The sequence below is a fragment of the Pezoporus occidentalis genome, unplaced genomic scaffold, assembly GCF_034315485.1.
Source record: "Pezoporus occidentalis ecotype Australia unplaced genomic scaffold, CSIRO_AGI_Poc_V1 ctg263, whole genome shotgun sequence".
NCBI lineage: Eukaryota > Metazoa > Chordata > Aves > Psittaciformes > Psittacidae > Pezoporus > Pezoporus occidentalis.
Window position 1 is genome coordinate 1126551 of NW_026914534.1, and position 20839 is coordinate 1147389.

Consider the following 20839-nt stretch of genomic DNA (forward strand, 5'->3'; position numbering starts at 1 on the left):
GTCAGGGCCGGAGGGGGGCCCCGCCGGCCGGCGGGAGCAGGGACGGAGCCGGTGCGCGCCGGGGCGACGGCGCCATCTTGTGGGCAAGGGCGTGGGTTTGGCGGGTAACGGCCGCCGCCCCTCAGAGCCAGGCCGGGACTCGGGGGCTCGATGACGGCGGGCGGGTCACCCTCGGCCGAGGCGGCTCTGCTGTTCTTCCCGGTGCGGGTGAGCCGCCTCGGGGGAGGGGGGAGCTTTATTCCCTTGCACGACTGGACGAAGCGTGCCCCGCTGTGCCGTTAGCAGAGCAGCTCTGCCTGGCCCCGCTTCAGCCGCAGGCCCGGCCAGGCAGGTGTTCTGCGGGAAGGTGTCAGCCCGAGAAGGCAAAAAGTCATTCCAGGATAAGTCCGGCTCGGCCCGGCATGCCACACGGGCTGTACGAGGAGCCCGTGAAGAGGAGCCGCAGGGAACACGGCGGCGCTGAGGCTCAGCCACGCAGCATCAGCCCCTGCGAGCGCAGCAGGCGTGTGATGGTAATTTAGTCTCTGGGAATCTTTCCAGTAGATGAACAGAAAAAGAGCAGGAGCGGGGTGATTTCTGAGGCAGGCTGGTTCTGCTGGTGAAAGGGAATCTCAGAAGTGCCCCCTCCCTTCCCCACGGTAGTGTCAACACCTTTCTTTTTTCTGGTTTCCCCTCGAGTTGCTGATTGTTCTCTTCCCTAGAGCAGTTCAACGGGTAGAAACATAGCGAGGGCATTGGCAGCTTTTACCTCGGCATCATCCAGCCCTGCTGGAGAGGCACTCGACACACAACAGTGGTAAAATTGCTGGCAGAGGTACAGCCCCGCTCGCGCTGGCTCTCCTATCGCTCCTGCCGCCAGACGGAGGGAAACTGTACGCCTCGGAGTCTGGAGTTAGAGGAGTCAAAGAGACTGTGAATCCTCAGAGGTGCGTGAGTTGCCGCTGGCTGGCTTTCCAGCGATGGGGGATTGAGCTGGTCTCTGACAAGGCAGCAAATCCGGAGCTGCCGTGCTGGGGAATGCTCTGAAGCGCTCTCTGCAATCAGGCTCGCTGAGTTGCTGCAGCTTTTCTCTGCGCCAAGCGGTGTTTCTCTTTTGGATGGTTGTGGTGTTAAACGCTTCAGCAATAAAGAGGCTTTGTTGTGGTCTCTGCAGCAGTGCTTTTGCCTTGGCTAGCAGCAGCCTTTTTGTTTGAATAAATGCTTTGCCTGGAGTTGGCTGGGGGGGGCATGTGTGGGCACGTGTGTGTATGTGCCTTTACTTGTGGGTGTACATTGGACACAGCTGTGAACAGGCAATTCTGGTAGGTTCAGCGCTTGCCCAAACCCGTCCTCTGTGCGCGCCAGAGCAATGTGCTTTTCCTCACAGTTGGGAATGCTGGCCACTGTCGCGGGCTTTTAACAGGGCTTGAGTGAAATTAATGGACACTTTCCAGCTAGGAGCAGAAACTGTTGCTAGCACCTAGCCCAATCATGTATTTAGTCTCAGGAAGTGATCAGCATTCCCTGCATCAAAGGAAGAACCAAGCCATACAGATCCTGAGCGGTCTGTGCTGTTGCAGGGCTACAGCTGGACAGGCAGTTAGTTCCCTCCTCATCATGCTGCAGGGAGCAGCTCACATATAGCAGTGTACTGTATAATGCATGAGTGAAGGTCATACAACTACCTATTCCTTTGGAGCTTTATAATTTATTTCCTTTGGCACAGGTATTCTGGTTGGCTCCAAAACCTAAGTTTTAGGGAGGATCAGTTCAGCCCTGCTACAGGCTGGCAATAGAAACACAAAATTCCCAATCTTCCTCATCTTCATCTTCCGCCATTTATGTCTCCAGAGTTAAAACCCAGTCCAGAATCTCCAGACCAAATTGAATTAGAATTTAACATTCAAAGATCCAGGCTCCCTTTAGGCTCTGAGGAACAGAATGTCATCCTGTCTTGCAGTTAATAGCTGCTGGGTAGTCATTTCAAAGCCATTTCTTTTCAGCGAGCTCTACCATAGCAAATCTCAGCAGTGAAAGTATTTGTGGCCGTGCGGTGCCTCTAATCCCACAGCTGGGTTTTATGTGTGATCTCTTTTGAAATACTAGATCTATATATATATTTTTTTTTAATTCCAGAGGGTGATATTTCCAGGAGTTGGCATTTAGAGTGGCAACAGGGTTGTTTTTAGGAAGAGAAGGGAAAAGACGGAAGGATGATGTTGACCCAGCAGCCTCACAAAGCTACCGCACTTAATCCACTTATCGCTCTGAATTCCTGAAGCAGATAAATGCTGATAACAGTTAAAACACATTACTGACAGGAGCAGCATGCTCTGTCCTCTAGAAATACATCAGTGTTGGAAATTGCAAAGCTGTGTGCTACCATGGGGATGAGCATGATAGAAGAGCAGAGGAGGCCCTCACTGTTCAGCAGAGCTCTTCCACAGGAGGGTAGTAAGACCCTGCCCCCTTCTCCCTCCTTCCTCCAAGTACCTTGAGGTGTTGTTCAGGCCTGAGAAACACTGCTGAGCACTGTTGTGTTCCAACAGCCCCTCAGAGCCACAGCTGCCTGATCTGTGCCTACATATCTGAAACACCAAGTGAGCCCCAAGTGTCTTGTTACCGCTCTTGATTGTCCTTGCTGTTCAGCATTAAGACCTGCGAGGAGTAATTTCCAGCTGAGACCAGCTTCGTGCAGCTCACGTCAGCATGTCTTGGGGAGAGGAGTTGGTTTTGGCTAATCTGGGCTAAACCTTCCCTGGAGGAGTGCAGCTGCTGCACCAGCCTTCAAGAGCCATACGAAGCCACTTGCTCCTCTCTCCATCTGTCAGGGCTCTCTCTCAGGAAGGTACTGGAGTCATCCCTGGTCTCTGGGGGCGGTAGAGGCTGCAGCTGCAAGCCACCCCCTGTGTCAAGATGCCTTCCTCCGGAGGACCTGTCCAGGCTGAGCAGGAGGAAAAATGCTGTAAACCAAAGGTGGTTTTGGAGCAAACCTTGCTCCTACAAAGTCTGGAGGGATAACTCATAGAGAGCAATTTTGATGACAGGCTCATCTACCTTCTTCAGTATTTCCTGCACAGCTGTCTCCTACCAATCTCCACAGCAAAGCACCCCATGTGTGCAGGCACCCTTGAAATTGCAGCATAGTGCTTTCTTGTGGACAGAACAAATGTCTCACAAAAAAAGTACGAAAGGAGGAAGCTGCCAAGAGAGAAGTTAAGACCTTTCAGGCATTAGGTTTTTTTTGAGTCAGACACTGCTCAGCTGTTGCATTGCAGATTTCTTAGCTAAAAACAGGCTTTCATCAAAATCAAAGACTCTTCTTGAGTATAGGCGGCAGGATCCTCCCACAAAAAGAGGGTTTTCTTCTTCAAAGGGCTCTCCTTAGATTCTCCTACAATAGATTTCTTAAGGCTTTCCTGTATAGCGAAGCTGATTCAGAGCCAGCTGTGTGGATCTGAAACATCCCAGCCATTAGGAATGAATTTGCTGTCCCGTTGTTCTCACTTCTGGAATAAGAGTGCCTTTCTCCAAAGTGACCTAGTAGAGGAGTTGGCTGTGGAGGGAAGTTTTGTACAGTCCAGAATACAGCGGAGCTGTTCCTCTGTACTGACTGCTGATGTTAGTACTTGTTTCCTGTGTTGAAGGCAAAACAGGGGATCCCACACTTGAGTGTTCACATAAAAGAGGAGTTTAATGTTGCTACTCTGCCCTGAATCCACACCCCGTGGCACTGCTCAGTAGCTTCCTCATGTGAAGAAAGCACTTGATTAAGATAAGTAGAAGTAATGTGCCCTTATTCCAAAACCTGGATGGTCCATGCAGTGAGATATTCAGGAATAGCTGTTCCGAAACAACTGTGTAAACAAATCCTTGCAGAATTATGGTTAAAAACCCCACTGTGCCACTTTTAAGCTTGCCCATTGCTCCAGAATCAGTTGAATCCTTCCCTGAATTTGACCACATTCACCTCAAATGGCCTCAGTCAGCATCAGTCAAAGCACATTTTTTTTCCCTAGTCCAACATCGGGCTTCGGTCATTGTGAAAGGTGACAAAGTTTGCTTGGAATGAGTAGGATATTTTATAGTCATCGGGAGACAAAGCTCAATGCATTGAAGAGTTTGTAGTCTAATCTTTGGGCACCCACTGGTAGGTGTAACACCACTGTAACAGTACAGAGATATGAAACCTGGTGTGGGGAGGAGTCTTACTGAAAAGCAGAAGAGCTGCAGCTGCCAGGAACAACTTGGCAAAAGCAGTGTGTGTACATCCTGACATCCATTCACAAACAGGAGAGGATCAACCAGCTGCCCACGCTTGGAAATACCTGACAACCTCCATCTCTTTCACCTTTTGGATCTATGTGTCTGGTTGCTCTCTTCCAGCCTTTGACCCCCTCATCATGGCCTCTACTCTAAAAGTCACCTTCCTGTTTCTTTGGTTGCTTCAGTGTGGAGGTAAACTCGTGAGTTTTTATTCCTTTTGTTTACTCTCACGTTTGTTCATATTAGAGTGTTTCCAGCTGCTATCTTTTGCTAATTTCCAGAGATTCCCTCTAGGAATTGGCACGCTGCTGCTATTTCTGTCTTTTAAGCATTTCAAAGCAGAGAGAGAGAGAATCCTCAGGAAAGAAGGAACATGGGAGAAGGGTTAGATAACCTAAATAAAATGGTTCGGCTTTTTCCCTAGTATGTTCTTCTCAAGCTAATGGCCCCTGGGATACTGTAAGAAGATGGATCGCTCTTCTGTTTTGTTACAGCAGTGCTTAGCCATGTCTTGTGTAGAAACTATATTCATGTGTGTTCTGCTGGGTAGAGATCAGGAGAAGGGTGATGAATGATTTTGGAAAATAAGGCCCAGAAGAAACCACTCGGGTTATCACTCCTACAGTGTCTGCAGGATTTTCTGTCACTGTCTTTCCACAATACTGTAGCTAGTGTCCACAGGACTGCATGCTCACAATGAATTAAGCACATCCCTTAGGACTGTACTGTATCTCAGTTGCTTTTACAGCTAAGAACCTTTTTCTAGTGATGTAAACTAAGCTCTTCCTTACTCTCCAGCCATTGTCCCTGGCTATATATCATCTGTAGAGGATTTTCCTTTATGGACGTTACTTCCTAACAGTCCTTTCTGGACAGTGGCCACACTCTTCCTCCATTACTGCCCCCCATGACCCTTCCTCAGTGCTTAGCATTCAGCTGTCCTATGGCTGAGTTGCCTTGTCCAACACGAGTCCCACTGTGCAGAGGTGATGCTGCTGTTGTGATGCAGCATTAGTGCATGATGACAGGAAAGCAAGCCTGGCTGTTCTCAGGGACAGGTTTAATGCCTTGTTATGAGCCTGCTTATAAATGCAGAACTCCAGGGAATCCCATCAAAAGCATGAATGGAAAAGCATGCCTATCCCCTTCTTTCTCTCTCTACCCCCTCCCCCCCCCCCCCCCGCCTTTTATTTTCATGTCTCTGAAAGAATCCTTCATTTTGTAAGAAGTCTTGTGTGTAAGTTTCCAGTTCCTTTTTTAAAGACAACGGTAGTTTCCAGGGACCTTTTCTTAAGTTGCTTTATATGTGGTGTCATGTCAGCTGTTAAACAAACAGATTCTGAGACTGCCTGATGTTAAACCTGGATTCAGCTGAGAAGCAAAAGAGGTCCTGCACCCTGGGCTCCTTACTAGCCCATGGCTCACTCTTAGCATTTTATTTTTTATTAAACAAAACAGGGAGTTAACTATGGTGTGATTTTCCATCTGTGCTTATTCATCCTCTCTTGTAACTCCCAACATCATTGTCTAAAGAATTGAAGTGATAGATCACTTTCAACAGCCCTGTCTGTGTAAGGAGGAAGCCATGAAGGGCATGATATCCCATCTCTCTGCCTAAGATACTGTCACATACAGATACTTAAGATCTGCAGTCTTCTGCAGATAGTTCCCATATCTAGCATTGAGTCTTGTGCTTTGCTGCTCATTCACAGCAGTAAAAGTCTGGAGTGATTAAGCGGTGTCTTATTTCTCATGGCCCTGGTGCTGGCCCCTGTACAGAATATGTAATTTCCTTCCTCACTCATGCTTCAGAAACACACAGTCCACTTACAACACCTGCTTTGCCTACAGCACCTTCACTGCCACAGCCATCGCATGGCCACATGGAGATGCCCAAACAGAGGTTTGTAACTTGGGAGTTTCAAGAGATGCCCAGCTAGCATTTGTCTTGGAAAATTGCTTTCTATTCATCTGCTGTAAATACAGTCTCACACCACTGCAAAATCAGTTCACTTCCTGCTTCATTTCCTGTCTTTCTGCACACTGGTGTTGTACAGAGGAGCTCACAAGGGAAAAGGGGAAGCCTGTGAATGCAATAGGCTATCGCAAATCATACAGCAATTACCTAAGAGATGTGGCAGATCACACAGGGCACGTGCTCTGAATCACTCCATCTCTGACAAGGGCCAACACTGCGTGCTACGGCTGCACTTCCTGACATACAGTTGCTTTCAGTGTGACCCTGTCTTTGGGGCAGCAGGCTGCTCCTGACTTAAAGTGATGTTAGGTGACTACTAACCATTATTACCCTTACAGGGGCAAGCGTCAATGTACAGCAGAAGCCTCCAATCCAAGTTGCACTGCTTGAGGAAGGAATATCCATCCCCTGTACAGTCATCTTCCCTTATATGCCGAAATACACCACATTTTCAATCTTCTATTACTGGGTTAATTCACTGGGCCAGAAAACATCCATTTACAGTAAGTTGGAAAGTGTAACCATCCCTCCTGGAGAAGAGAATAAGACTGCTACTGTATCTTACAAACACATAATCAGGCCCCTTGAAAACATGTCTTCTACTGGCACATACTACTGTGACGTCAAATGGAATAACATTCACAAGATGGGAAAGGGAGTGTTTGTCCTTGCTAGAGGTAAGCAAACAACCAGAAAGAAAGGGTAGGTGGTTATAAATCAGCTGGATCTGGCTATGAAAAGATGATCTTTTCTCTTCTTTTTCTCTGCCCAAACATGCTATGAAGTCAGGTGGGAATAATACTTTATGCCAAATACTTAATGCCATCAGAGTTAAATGCACTTTGCACAGGTGACCTGTGCTACTGTTCCCAGTGTGCAGATGGGACATGAAGTTGCAGTGATTTTTATCTGCCCTGCTCCAGCCTCCTGGGAACAGCAGGCATAAAGCCACGGTCTAAATGGGGAGCCTGGGCATGGAGTCAGGGTGTGCTTTTAGGTGTTATTGTTCAGGAGACAGTGTGCTTTGGCCTTTAGCAGCATGACAGAGATGGTTGACTGCAAGGTCAATGGTTAGGATTCTTGCCATAATCAGACCTACAGGCTAGGCACTCACTGTTGGGGGCTCACAAACACGTCAGAGGCTCACTGTAATCCCTCCCCCTTTCCCATGTGGTACAAGGGGTCAGTTGTTCCATTAATGCACAGACATGCATGCTGCTGACTGGCTGGATTTGCACTACTGAATGCAATGCTAGATATGGAAAACTTCTTAGAAAGTGTAAATGCAAAGAGCTGTGATGAAATAGCTTTGCTGCTCTGGTCAGAGGATGCCTACAGTACCCACCCTGCTAGTTTGTGTGGCCTGTGTGCTTTCCACCATCTGTCTTTCTGCCCCTACCACTAAAGACCCTAGTAGCCAGCCTCTACCTACCACCTTCTTGGCTCTCATATGTCCCCTCCCTCTAACCAATATGAAGTGCAGCTGCTTATATCCTGTCTATTTTGTGTGATTCCTTGGCTGCACCCTGCTCTCTGTTCAGTCAGACTGAAGGTTTTGCAGGGTGTGAGCACCTGCAGTACCATATTCCGCACTGTTTCTCTCTTTTAGTTCTCTCAAGACTTTCTCCAGGGTTAAAGATACAGCAGGATTGTAACTTCCACTCACACTGTGAATCTTTTGCCTTCTTTCTTACAGGTACAGGGTATGTAGAGACCTCTTATGGGTGGGAAGTCCTCATTACCTTTACAGTTCTTCTTGCTGCATTGAGCATAGCTGCAACAGCCCTGCTTCTGTGGAAAAGAAAGGCAAGTTATAACTGAATAAAAAGCAATATCTGACACGACCCATTCTAGGAATTTATTTCATTTGCTTCTAACTTGGCTGAATTGGAAGTCCCTGTGCTGAAATTTTCCATGTTGGGTGTCTGCTTCTTTAGGTTTGATTCCTTTTTTTTTTTTTTTTGAGTCTTTCTGAGAAAAAAAAGATCATAGGAGAGACAAAATGGGTCATTGATTTGTCCATTAAAGAAATTCTGGTAATCATTTGGACTCCAGCATACTCTGCTTTAAAGCAAGGATCTGGCACAAGGCAAGAAGTCACACTAGCAGTTGTGCTGGCCCTGAGAATATTCAAGAAGATGTAGTCTTGTGATGGGTTTTTGGAAAATTGCAGTTTGTGCCTGCTCAGTTGTCTAAAGGAGCCCCTGTGAGGCTGCTTTTCCACATGGTGCCACTTAGACAGGTAATGTCCTGTGCACTCAAGCGAGTCTGTGGCAGCCCTGGTGGCAGGCGGAGGGCAGGACTTTCCCCATTTCTAATCCTCTTTCATGATGGGAACTACTCTGGTTCAAGGGCGCAACCTGATTGCAAGAAGGCTGTACAACTGCGTTCTTGAGCCATGGCTCAGGCACCATAGAAAAAAGCGATTTGCAGCATGGAGGGGATGGGGACCAGAGCCAGACCAGACCAAAGCCCAGCTTTTGTTTGACAGAGAAAACATTAAGAGGCAGAGTGAGAGGGAAGGTCTGGACAAGGACGCCAAGGAAGCCTGTGTGGAAGTCCCAATTAACTTGGAAAAAAAAGGGAAACAAGGACCTGAAGAGCAACTTGCTTTAGTTGGCATTGTTTTGAGCAGATGGGGATAGAACAAGGCTATCTCCAGAGGCACCTTCCAACAGCAGTGATTCTGTGAGGCTGGAAGGAGCCTCAGAAGGGAAACTGGGACTGGAATCTGGAGTGAGGAAGCACTGGAGCTTGGAGGAGGGTGTTAGGACTGAACTGACAGGGCCCTTCAGATGAGCAGACTAGTAGCACAGGTTGGGATCAGCTGGGTAAGGAAGTAGAATCTGGGATGAGTAGCTGAGGGCAAAAAGGAAAGCAGGAGTGGGGAAGAAATGATGCAGAGAGCAAGAGAAGAAAAGCCAAAAGTAGGGCTGAAGATCTGGATGAGACAGGGGCCCTATGGAAAAAAATCTGGAATTATGATACTGGAATACCTGTGTGGGGGAAACCTATTGCTCCTAGTACTGCCACCCTCAGGTGTTTGAATAACATCCTCTGCATTCTTCTAGAGATCTCCAGGCTGGCTTAAAACCCCCTGGTGTCTTTTAGAATGGAATTTGGGGATTGTTTTTTTCTAGATAGAGTATGCCCCATATTTACTTTTTCAAACTGCCCTCTGCCAACACAACAGCAGACTCTGCATGCATTTTTATGTGGAGGCTGTGCTAGTGGTACAGTATGACTCCAAGGAGCATCAGGCTTCAGCACACACAGTCAGACATCAGGAGGTTGAAAACAGAATGGCAGCAGTTGGCAGACCTGCTAATCTCGTGAGACTTCCTTTGCAGGCAGTCTGATGGAGGGGGAAGGGGTGTGAGCAGTAGAGTGACTAGGCTGGAGATGGGCCCCCATCTCTGTTTGCCTAGACAGCATCTCCATGGGGATGACGAGGGAGGCACTGTCACGACTTGCCAATTGGCATCTCTAGGTTTTGAGGTGGGCCAGCAAGTCTCAGACCTGCAGGCTCTCCTTGGGGCCCAAAGAGATCTTGCAGACATTCCGTTTGCCCTCCTGCAGAACACAGCCCATATTTCTCACCACAGCTTGCTCAGACCTGCTGGTTTAAAAATGTTTATCTTTAAGAGAAGCTATTTAGCATCCTCCTTAGTTACTAATGGACTGGAAAGCAGTTCATCGTTTTCATGTGATGTGAATATAATCATCCCACTTCTTTCTGAATTAGAACAGAGAAACTCAGCAAAGCCTTCTGCCTTTTCTGCCTCTTCTTTTGCTTGCTGAGCAGGGCTAACCCTTATCTGTGCATGGATGAAATGTGCTCAAGGAGAACTCATCTGATACACGAAACGTTTCAGAGGAAGAGACCTTCCTTCAACCACATGCTGGACTTGTACATTAGCATATCACTGACTATATGTCATCATTAATGGTCATCTGTGCTCTTTAGACTGTGTATTAGCAAAAGCTTCCTGGCCAAATCCTCACAGAAGTCATCTTGTTTCTTTGAAATCCCCCTGCACACTTTGAACAGGGCCCTGCTTTACTCTCTGGCCTACAGCATTGTTGTGTGCTGTTAAATACTTGAACTCTCCATCCACCTAAGTTTCAGTGGTGGAAGTGATTTCTATGAATGCACAGAGCCCAGTTCTCCTTTCCACCGCTCCAGGGTAAGTCACCAGACCATTTAACCGTGTGGTGAGGAAAGGGACTAGGCCACATGTTGCAGAGTGCCAGCACTCTTTCCTGTGAAAGCAGGGAGGGAGTACGTGAGCAGCTGGCTTCAACATTACATTGGTGTTCATTTCACTTTGGGAAGATGGTGTTTGCTCCAAATGTATCATTTGGTGTCTTGTCCTGACCAGGTGTTGTGCCCTAAAAGGAACCAGCTAAATATCCTGAGATGGAAGGTGGAAACCCAACCCCCTTCAGCCGTCCCACTACCACCATCTCCTGTCTATGATGTGAGTATCAGAATCACCCTCCCTCCTTTCTCTTCGCATCATGGTACAACCCTTCCTTTTCCTGCTCTGCCATGGTGCAGACAGCACCAGTATCATTATACGAAACATAAGCAATACCCATGCACCAGCTTGGTACTGATGACCCTGTGCTCTGCTCTGCTTAGCTCCTCTCAGGACTATGCATGTTGTGTGTCTCCATCCTGGTCCCACTCATGGCCTCCCCAGTGCCAAAGCCTTGCACTGTGCCCTGTGGGGCAGCACCCTTTCCCCTGTCAGCAGTGTAGCAGCACAGAGCTTTGGGCCAGAGGGGGTTCCTGGTGTTAGAAGAGGAAGGTCTTCCAGGAGGCAGGAAGAAAGACAGGATCTTAGCCCCACTTTGTACTGTAGAGTGTCTCATGGGCATGACATTCCCAGCTGGAGAATGACAGCTTGGGAAAGGGGCAGAGAGATGTGCTCCCCCAAAACAACCTGAGCTGATTAGAGCTCCTGCTGTGACACCTTAACTGGTGTCAGTGTCACAGACCCTGCAGTTCTCTCTCTCAGGGAGAAAAGGGCAGGAAGAAAGTGAAAGGAGTCTCTTTCTTGGAGCATCTCCCACTTTCATTGTGCAGGATTTCCTTTTCCATTCCCCAAACTGGGGAACACCAACTGCTCCCACACCTCAAGGCCAGTAGGCTCAGCATCATAGGTAATAAGATTGGAGTATCTCTCCTGAAATGTCAGACCCAGACCTCAGCTACCTCAAGTAACCACGACCCCTAATCCCATTTAGAACCCATCCAGATCCATTTAAAATGGATTCCTTTTTCTCCTTTTACTCCCATGGGAGGGCTGCTCCATGACGAAGGGAAGGGTTGTTTTTTCCCCACCCCCGTGATCTGTGGGACAAACAAGGAGGCATAAAATGAAAGTGAGTAGAGAAGGATATTTCCTGAATATTAGGAAACCATTCTAACTGCAGGGTCTGTAAGGGCTGGAAATGTCTCTCCAAGGAAAACCTGTGAGCTCTGCTGCATTAATCATTTAAACTAAACAAAGCGAAGCCCTGGAGAATGTACTACAGAGAGGAGCAAAGCTCTGCCAAGGAGGTAGGAGACCTGATCAGGGGCAGATATGAACAAGAGGATGGGCCTGCCCTGTTCTCATTCTCACTTCACAGGCGGAGGAGGGGGTGCACCATTTTGTGGCCCTTGAATTTTTGGAGCAGAGGTTTCAAAGAAACCACTATGTATTGTACGTGATATGTTTATTCTGGGCAAAAAGCAATGCTTTGGGTAAAGGAGGTTGCAGGTTATAAACCTTTTCATTTGTATCAAGTAATTTATTTTTAATTCAGGCTTATAAAAATCCAAATGGGTAGTTTCCTGCTGAAGTGGATGATTTCTGCAAGGAGACAAAAAAAAATCAAATCCATTTCTCGCTCAGTCGGCCTCGTCATGCATCCTTAGCTCCATCTTAATTACATGTTTCATCATGTTGTTCTGTTCAGGAGGCCCCGCGAAGGCTAATCCAGCAAGCCAGCAGAGGCAGCTTTAGGCACAGGCAGTGCCTGGAGCTGGCTGAGCCTCTGTGCTTGCCGCAGCCCTATGGACCTGGCCCAGGCAGCCTTCCCTGAGGCCCGTTAACCACACACCAGCTGTGCAGGGCTCGCAGCCAGCATGGTGTGCAGAGCAGGCACTCAGCCCTCTTCGGCAGAGCTGTAAGCAGCCTGGACCACCTCCTGCCTGTGCGTGCTGGGGGGCACAAGCCCACCCAATGGAGGGTCCTTTATCGTGGAGCAGCTGCTGCGGGGTGACTCGTTCAGGCATGAAGCAGCAGCTCCAGCCGCACGCATGGCACATGATGAGAGCAGGAGGGAGCATGGAGGAAAGAGGGCCAGAGCCCTGGGGCGGGGATCCTGTGTTGGATGGGCCCTCAGGACACGTGAAGGGAGTGGGAAGTCGACAAAACCTATTTCCTTTGAAAGATGACTGGTGATCCGCTGCCAAATTGTGTTGGGACTCTGCATGGTGTAAACCCAGCTCTGCACACTGTGCTTGAAACTAGGTGTGTTGTGAAAACCTGCTGCTGTTAAATCGGGTGTTGAACGCAGAGCTTAGTCCATGGGGAGGGTAGAAATCTGTCCTCAGTGCTGCGGTAAGCTAAGGCAAGGAAATGGAAAGGACACGTGAGACGTAACTCCAAGTGATGAGATAAAGAAGGAGGTCGGTGATTAGGGAATGGGACAGGAGGCCAGCACATGCCAGATGGGCTATCTGTGGGGAAAAGCAAGAGGTCAGACTCTGGAAACAAGTCACATCAAGGAACCGCAGTGTCCTTGTAGGCCTGGAACTGAGAGCAGGAGCGACAGGAGGCAGCACTGGACATCAAAGCAAAGGCTTGGAACAGGCTGGTGCAGCTCATGACATGTTATCCTACACAGCAGCAAGGCTCACCCCTGGTGTGGGAAGGGTCCTAGCACACCTTCTGCAAAGCCATCCTGCTGAGTATCTCTAAGAACAAATGCCTTCCCCGCTGGCTCTTCCAGGTGTCACTGTTCACCTCGTGGTCCTGGGGGTAGGTTTATGCAGTGAAAAACAGCAAGTAGCAAAAAGCCCTGATAATAAGAGGGCTGCTGGGCACCCTCTTTGTTCCCATTACATTGCCAGTTGTTTCTTGACCTCTTTGTCCCTCCTACATCACTAGAGCAGCTCTACCTCACTGCATTGCCCGGACCCAAACCTGTATTTCCCTCTTGTCTTCCAGCTCAGCTGCCTTGTTAATGAGCCTTGGAAATAACAATCCAAGGGACTCGCTTCATCCACTTTACACTTCAAATAAGCTTTTTAGAGCAGCAAACAGAACCCCTGCAGTGCAGGCGGGTTCCAGAGCACAGGAGCTTTTCATGGTGCGAGGGAGACAAGGAGGCTGCTTGCTCGGGGATGGGCAGGCATCTGCCAGCAGGGAGGAGAGAGGCCTGTGTGCCTCCACTGTGACAGTAGCAGGTGGTCAGCGACCAAGGAAAAGTAATTAATTTGCAAATGGTGACTGGAGAAACCAGCTTTCCAAGGAGCCAGCAAAGGACCAGCACTGTCAATCGCCTCCATGGGAAGAGGGCTTGAGGAGGGAGGGAATGATTTTTGGAGGTTAAACACCAAAAGGATCCTTCTTGCTTGCGAGTGGAGTCAGACTAGAGCAGTGAAAGAGGCTGCCTGTTGTCCTGCCAAGGGGGCACAGTGCCAGGCTGCTGGGAGCGCAGCATGTGGGATGGGGTCCTCACTGTGAGCATCACAAAGAGAATTGAAAATGAGAATGGGGAAATGGGATTCTCCATGTGCGCGAGTGCACATGTGAATAGTTGGGAATGTCTGTGTAGGCAAGCGGGTTGTTGGGAATGGGGAGAAGCCAGGTGAAATAATTTGACTGTTCCCAGAGGAGGGGTGGGAATGGGAGTGCCATGTGGTGCTCCATTCTCTGCACTCCCCTCCTGTCCGAGTGCTTGTTTGTTCCAAGCTCCACTTGCAAATGCTGCTCCTCTATCATCTGGTCCTGTTCAAACCACCATCCTGCTGGCCATGATCCCGAAAGATACTGAGTGTTTGTAGCTCTGGACAAAATGATGAGGCTTCAGGTGACTGGGCAGCCCCAGAAACGGGCCTCCATATTTTGCTCTTCCTCTGCTGCGTTGCAGGGCGCCTCGCTCCCTTTGCAGTCTCTCCACTAATACCATCTGCCCCTCTTGCGGCCGGAGCTCCTCCCATCTTCCTGTTGCCAGAGAAACAGCCACCTTGGCAACCTGCTGTCATCCTTGAAACACACACGGAGAAGTCCTCCTGATTGTTATGTTTGATCCTTCAGGCAGATCTGGAACATCACTCAAACTGACACGCATCTCCTGTGACATGATTACCTGGGGGACCAGTGGGTGCATATTCATGCAGGGCATGTGTATGTTTGTGTAGCTGTGTGGGACCACGGGTATGTTTGAGGGCCTGGGAGTGTATTGATTTTTATTATTATTGTTCTTTGCTCACTCTAAGAAGAAAAGGGAGATTCAGCTTGGGAAAAAAAACCAAAACAGGTAATAAACAGGAATCTCGCCTGAGGTAGGGTTTCCCATTTTTGTCAGCCCCTGTGCTTCAGGACCTTCAGCCTTGCCCCTCTTCTCACCTTTGTATGCCCAGAATAACCATGAGCAAGAGCTTGTGGGTGTCAGGTGCCTAAACAGTTCTGGGTGCAGAGCACTGCCCATTACCTGTGGTCCACATGGTGCACAATATCCTTCCATGAGGCAGAGGGGTCTTTATCCTGCATTCTGGGACAATTTGAAGTGGAAGAAAGTGGTAGCATTGGCATTGTTCTCCACTGCCTTACACAGGGTAGGTAACATCAAAGCCTGCCCCTGTGAGCCTGAAAAAGGAAGATGATGCAGTTGCACTGTAGAGCTTTCAGGGGAAAAGGATTTTCTGTTTGCCCAAGTTCAGGTCAGGAATGTCAACATTTTGGAGATGGCAGTTCCTAAAAAATGTCAGGCATGAGATGGGGAACAACCCAGTAGACTATTAATTGTCTTAAACCTAAGTAATTTATTTGACCCTTAATCTCTTCTCTCTTCTTCTGCAGTGCCTGGATTTGCAGCAAGTTGATGTCTATTCTATCCTCAAGGACAATGCAAACAACCTGTCACCCAGAAAGAGTCCTCCAGGGAAGGTAAGGGCTGGGGCCCTGCTCTTGGAGAGCTCCCTTATTCCCTGGGCACGTGGGGAAAGAAACCCCACAGAGTGACCATGGCACTAGCAGGCACACTGAAAGGAGAAAATGAGACATGGCATCCACTGACCAGCTGGGCTGCACATGTAGCCCATCTTCCTTCTTCCAGCAGAACCCTCGCTCCTGCAGCTCTACCAGTTCTGGCAGTCCTGGCTTTGTGCAGATGCTTTGCTGTATGACGTATGCTGAAAGGCATTGAGGGGTTTGGCATTGCTCTGAACAGGATGGATGTGCACAGAGGGTTGGCCAGATGCTGGTCTCCACTATTGTCCTTTCCTGGTTATCTAGGCAGCTGAGAAGTCCTCTGGGGTAGAGGAATCTGTGCACTGGCGGCAGACTCTGGACACAGCTTTGCTGTCACTGGCGTTAAATACCTGAGCGCCATTTCATGGTAGCAGAATATAAGATGGTCTGAACTAAGGCTGGGCTGATACAGTCTCTGTCAGCTCTGGGGCTAAGGAAAAGGCAGTGTGGGCATGTTTTGAGCTCGGATCTTCTTGCTGGGCTGGGAGTAACGAGTTAGAGACAAGGAACTAAAAGCACGCATAGTGAAAATAGCGGCAACTAGGAATATGCAGGTGCAGATCAGTTATGTGGGCCACATGAAGCAGATTAGAAGCCCACACAGCCCTCTACCATGCCTTTGGCAGGCATCAGCTGTTTCACAGGGGCAAAACTTGCACTGGGCACCCCAGGGAACATTTCCTTCCTGTCCTCAGAACTTTGTTGTTCTTTTTCCCTCCAGACCTCTTATCTGTTAAAAAATACCTCCATTATTCTAATATTGGAAAGTGTTCCTGAAAATGCCTCCTGCTTCCTCCCACTGATGTCCTGTTGGGGAGAGTTCCCCAGGTTGCCTAAGCAGTGTGGAGAATGGTGCCAGCTTCAGTTGACATCGTCCCTCTGTTTCTTGAAAAACAGTATTTTTCGGTATGTGAGGCATTTTCACAACTCCCACCTTTTAGGAAACAGTGGTCTAAAATCCAGCAGCCTCCTCTGTGTCAGAGCTACTTGCCATGTGGTCTGGTCCCAAGGGCTCTAGCCTCCTGCAGTTACTGGTGTGGCACAACAGTGGTTGGCGGTAGCAGACAGTGGCAGGTATCTGATCACTGAGGGGAAGGATGGTCTGTTTTATATAGGCTGTCTTATGCCCCAGTGCATCATACATGCTGGAAAAGACAGTGTCCCTGGCTTTGTGCTCCTGCTGCATTTTGAACTAGCTGGATAGAGAGAGCAGTAGATCCTGATCCATTCTCCCTGTCCTATTTATTCTTCTGTATACCTTTCTCAGCTGCCCCCTTTGGAATGATTCAGTCTGGATGATGAGATGCAGTATGCGTGGGTTTTTCTCCCTAGTGTGGAGCTGTCTGGGCTGTGCTGAATCTGTGTGTGGCCCACACCACTCAACTGCTGCTTTGGAGAGTAGCGGGTGTGTAAAACAGAGCGTGAGCAAAGCAAGATAAAAAAAGCATCTGTGTGTGAGTCGGTCTGGTGCTGATAGTCTCAGCCAGGGTGGGGTAAAGGTCGAAGCAGAAATAGGAGAAACGAAGAAGAAAGCAAAGAGAGGGGATGAAATGAGGTCTCACACCAAGAGCAGACACCACCAAGTGTCCTGAATTCGTGTACTGATCGGAAGGAAATGTGAGTGGCAGTGCCCTGTGATTGCTGCACAGGAGAATTTGTAGGTGCTTTCCACTGCTGGTGCAAGCACCTTCATCAGCTTCCCTCTCAGTCATCCTGGGCTGTGACCACCTGGGACACTCCTCCTCCACCTGGCTGTGCCAAAATATAACAGGGTGTTTTCCTTAAGAGTGAGACTTCTGGGCCAGTGTGTTTGGCCTGTGAACAGAAGCTGGGATTGCTGAATGGTGGCCAACCCTGCTGCAGAGAGTCCAGGCCAGGCCTTGCTGCGGGATGCTGTCTGTGGAGAGGGAGCTGTGAAGGGAAGCAGGGCAGAGAGCCTCTGAAACAAAAGCATTTGCATGCTGTCGTGCTGGACTGTCAGCCAGTTTGGGTAGCGAGGGTTAATCCCACATGCTTTGCAGGTGCCTGGAGTCAGCATTTTGTAAAACATTTCCTTTTGGAGGTGGCAACAGGGAAAATGCTAGTGTAGGTAGGGCTTCCTTCACCCGGTGGCATTTCAGCTACTTGCTGTGTAACCTTGCTTACAGCAGGCCTGTGCCACACAGCGCTTAAAATATCAGTCTGTCAGCGCCTTGTCTACACAAGGAACGGTCGTGAGGAATAGACTCAACTGTTGAAGAAACAGGATTGAGGAGGTCAGGGAATTCCTCCTTCACAGAATCCAAAGTGATTTATTTTTTTACCAAGTCCAATTTTCCCTCCCCTTCCTGTCTGACAGCTTTTGGGGGGAAGAGTGACAAGTAAAGGAGGCATCTTTATCCCCTGGGCTGGATTAGTCACATTTGTCTATGGCAGAGCAACATTTCTCACTGTAGTAGCTTCCATTTCAGCAGACCACTTGGAGCCATTTCTAACAGAACAAATGTCAGGGTCTGCTTATTAAAAATTAATTCATCACCTTTTGAATAATTTTCCTCCATTTCTTTATTCTCCTTTTCATCATTCTGCAGACACCTAAGAAGCAAGCAACTCTAGAAGAATCCTGTGATACACTATATGAGAATATCTAACAGGAATAAATCTCACCCTGTGTGGACCAGACATCTTTCTGTACTGCAGAACTACTCTCTTACATCCCCAGTTCTCTGCAGAGATCCACAATGGCTTCAGGGCACAACCGTGAGGGACTTGTGACCCCCTGGCTCCTTCTAAACTGCCCTTCATTAACAAGAGAATGCATCTGTTCAAATCCCACTGGGCTCAGTCTGCACTGATGCAGCAGAGCTATTTTGCAGCAAAGCCGTTTGATGCAAAAGCAAAGCTGCTTTTGTCAAGCACTCACAACATGTATCTTAGAAATGGTGCAGATGGGATCTGTGCAGATTTCTCTCACCTGGAATTGCTGAAATACTTAAATCTCGATCCTCTGTAAATGATGGGACAATCCAGAGACCTCCCTGCTTGCTGTCTTGATCTTCCAATCCTGACCTGTAGCAGTCCATCTGATCCTGTGTCTACGACTTTCCTGACACGGTCATCAGGGCTTCATGCATAGTTTAACCAAGATCCAAGCATCCACCTGCCCATTTTTCCTTTCTCAGGAACCCCACAGTGAAACATGCTTTCTCATAATCTGCTAATCCCATGAAGTAGTCACAGATGCCTGCTGTGACCATACTCAGCCGACTCAAATCAGTGCCTCCGAGTAAATGCTTTTGCCTCAGCAATAACAGCAGTATACGATGAGGACTGGATGCACAGACAGAGATAAAGACGGAGAATGGGAAAATAGAGAAAATAACCCTGCCTGGCAGAAAATACCCCTGTCTCAGTGGCAATGCCCTTTCCAGAACAAGGAAGAGAAACAAGGAGGTGGGAATCTGCAGAAACTCCCTTGCTGGCACTGCATAAGCCAAGCGGGTCTGGGGCCAGGTTTCAGCCCAGAGATATTCAAGTCAAGCTCCCCAGTTTCCTTCTTTTTGGCAATGGGTGTTGTTATCACTTGGGATTTTGAGCCTCTCTGGGAACAGGCATGGTACCTCTGCCCCACCAAAGGCAATAGGTTTGTCCTTGTTTCAGCTGGCCAGTATTTCCCAAGGGTATAAATCTCCTTTACCCTGACCCCATAGGTTATTTGCACAGGCAGACCTGTTCTGAAACTTAGAGCAACTGGAGGGAGGCCCTAGAGGGGAATCTTCTATCCAAGCTTTTCTCTTTCGGGTCAGCTGGAACTTGCCTACAATTTGTGCTTATGCATATTCTAGTTCTGATAGGGAAGAGGTTACATGAAATATCCATATAACACGATCAAACCAGTGGATCAAAAGCTGAGGCTGTTTCATCTCAGATTAAAAAAAAACAACAACAGAAAAACAACCAAACAAAGCCAACCCAAAATAAGAATATGCAGCATAACTTGAGAGGAATCACAGAAACCTCTTTAAAGAAGATCAAATTAAAATTGAGCTCCAGGGTCATAGGACCCTCTCTAGTTGAAGATAATGTTGCTATGCATCAGAGATAGAGGCTATGGAAAATGTCTCCGGGGCCTCCAGCCTTCCTATACTATGTTTAAAGAGATAATCCGCTTATTGCTTTGCTCTTTTTATTAGAAGAGATTTCAAACATGCAATTTGGACTTTTTTTAAGCACAGGAAAACACTTTTTCTCTTCCCAGTGTTGAGGAATTCATTTCAGAAAGAGCAATGAACAGACAGTGTGGCTTATTAGACCCATTTTCCATTTGTTAAGTGATCATGACAATTACAAATAAATATTTTTGAAGTAAGGAATTTTAGTGTTTCCTAATACGACCAGAAAACATCCATATTCACAGAAGAACTTCAAGAGGATTGTACAGGTATTACAATTCCTTTCCTTAACAAATTTGAAGAAATGATGAGATGAATTATAAATATGTTGCAGCATGGCAATAAAATATTCAGCAGAAGCTGGTGGAAAATAGATAAAAAGTGAAAACTTTCAAAACAATCCTGCTTGGTTTTTGTGTTTTGCTTTTTCAGTTTTACAAATGCTAAAAATACTGGGTGGTACTGGAAATTTCCTGGCAAGGATCTCACTTTGCAATGAATTGATTTGTCTTGTCTTTCTGTTTTTAAATAGCGTGTTTCTTACACTTATGCCTGAAAAATTCTATATATTAAGTAGCTGAAGCTGTTTAAAATGAAACATGAGAGGAAGAAGGGTATTTGGAACAGAAAAGACTATTCTGGAAGAGTCAGAGCTAAAGTACTGGAAGAATCACACCAGGTTCTGATCAATTAAGTGGAAAAGTAAAAATCTCCAAGAGACACTGAGGATTTGGGCTGTGCTCCAAAGCTTGCCAAGGTCGGGGGGAGTTGGTGTGTTGATTTCAAATGGGCTCTGGATTGGTCCTGTGAGGTTAAAAGGCTGTTGCACAAGAAAAAGGAAGTTCTGAAGCTATGTAGCCACAAGCTAATATCATTTCTTTAGCACTGTGTGCCACTGGCAGCCACAGTTGCATTGGAATGTGTGACAGAGAAAAGTATAAAGAGGGATGCGTTTAAGTATGAAGTTTTCCAAGGAGGTATGAGGAAATGCCTTCAGGCACAGGCAGGAGAGATTAGGAAATATAATTCATATAATATTGGTATAGCTACTTTGTAGCAGAGATTTGTTCAGGAAAAAGGCAGCCGTTTGGTCTCTTTGTCTTACCTGGCTCTATGGTCCATGAGAACAGACACAGAAAATGAGTATTACTAACAGGAGGAAAGGAGTTAATTTTTAAGTGTTGAGCAATTAAACAAGAAAAAAAAAGGAT

At 47.7% G+C, this 20839-nt stretch overlaps 1 protein-coding gene across 3 annotated transcripts; it reads left to right on the top strand.

Moving 5' to 3' along the window:
• The first annotated feature begins 250 nt into the window (after positions 1 to 250).
• Positions 251 to 20028, top strand: NFAM1 (NFAT activating protein with ITAM motif 1). 3 transcript variants are annotated; one of them, XM_062624230.1, is made up of 7 exons: positions 251 to 512; positions 702 to 926; positions 6562 to 6900; positions 7920 to 8029; positions 10606 to 10704; positions 15307 to 15393; positions 18048 to 20028. In XM_062624230.1, exons 3-7 carry the CDS (start codon positions 6654 to 6656, stop codon positions 18105 to 18107), a joined length of 603 nt encoding a protein of 200 aa, XP_062480214.1. In that variant the 5' UTR covers positions 251 to 512; positions 702 to 926; positions 6562 to 6653; the 3' UTR covers positions 18108 to 20028. The 3 variants fall into 3 exon arrangements, with proteins under 3 accessions (XP_062480214.1, XP_062480215.1, XP_062480213.1); XM_062624231.1 differs by having other exon boundaries at positions 707 to 926; XM_062624229.1 differs by lacking the exons at positions 251 to 512; positions 702 to 926 and adding an exon at positions 4180 to 4437.
• The last annotated feature ends 811 nt before the right edge of the window (positions 20029 to 20839 follow it).

Coding starts and splice junctions, on each gene's coding strand:
- NFAM1 (XM_062624229.1), top strand. CDS start 4,383: ATGGCCTCTACTCTAAAAGTCACCTTCCTGTTTCTTTGGTTGCTTCAG. Junction 8,030..10,605: donor TGCTTCTGTGGAAAAGAAAG/GCAAGTTATAAC, acceptor TGTCCTGACCAG/GTGTTGTGCCCTAAAAGGAA. Junction 10,705..15,306: donor CACCATCTCCTGTCTATGAT/GTGAGTATCAGA, acceptor CTTCTTCTGCAG/TGCCTGGATTTGCAGCAAGT.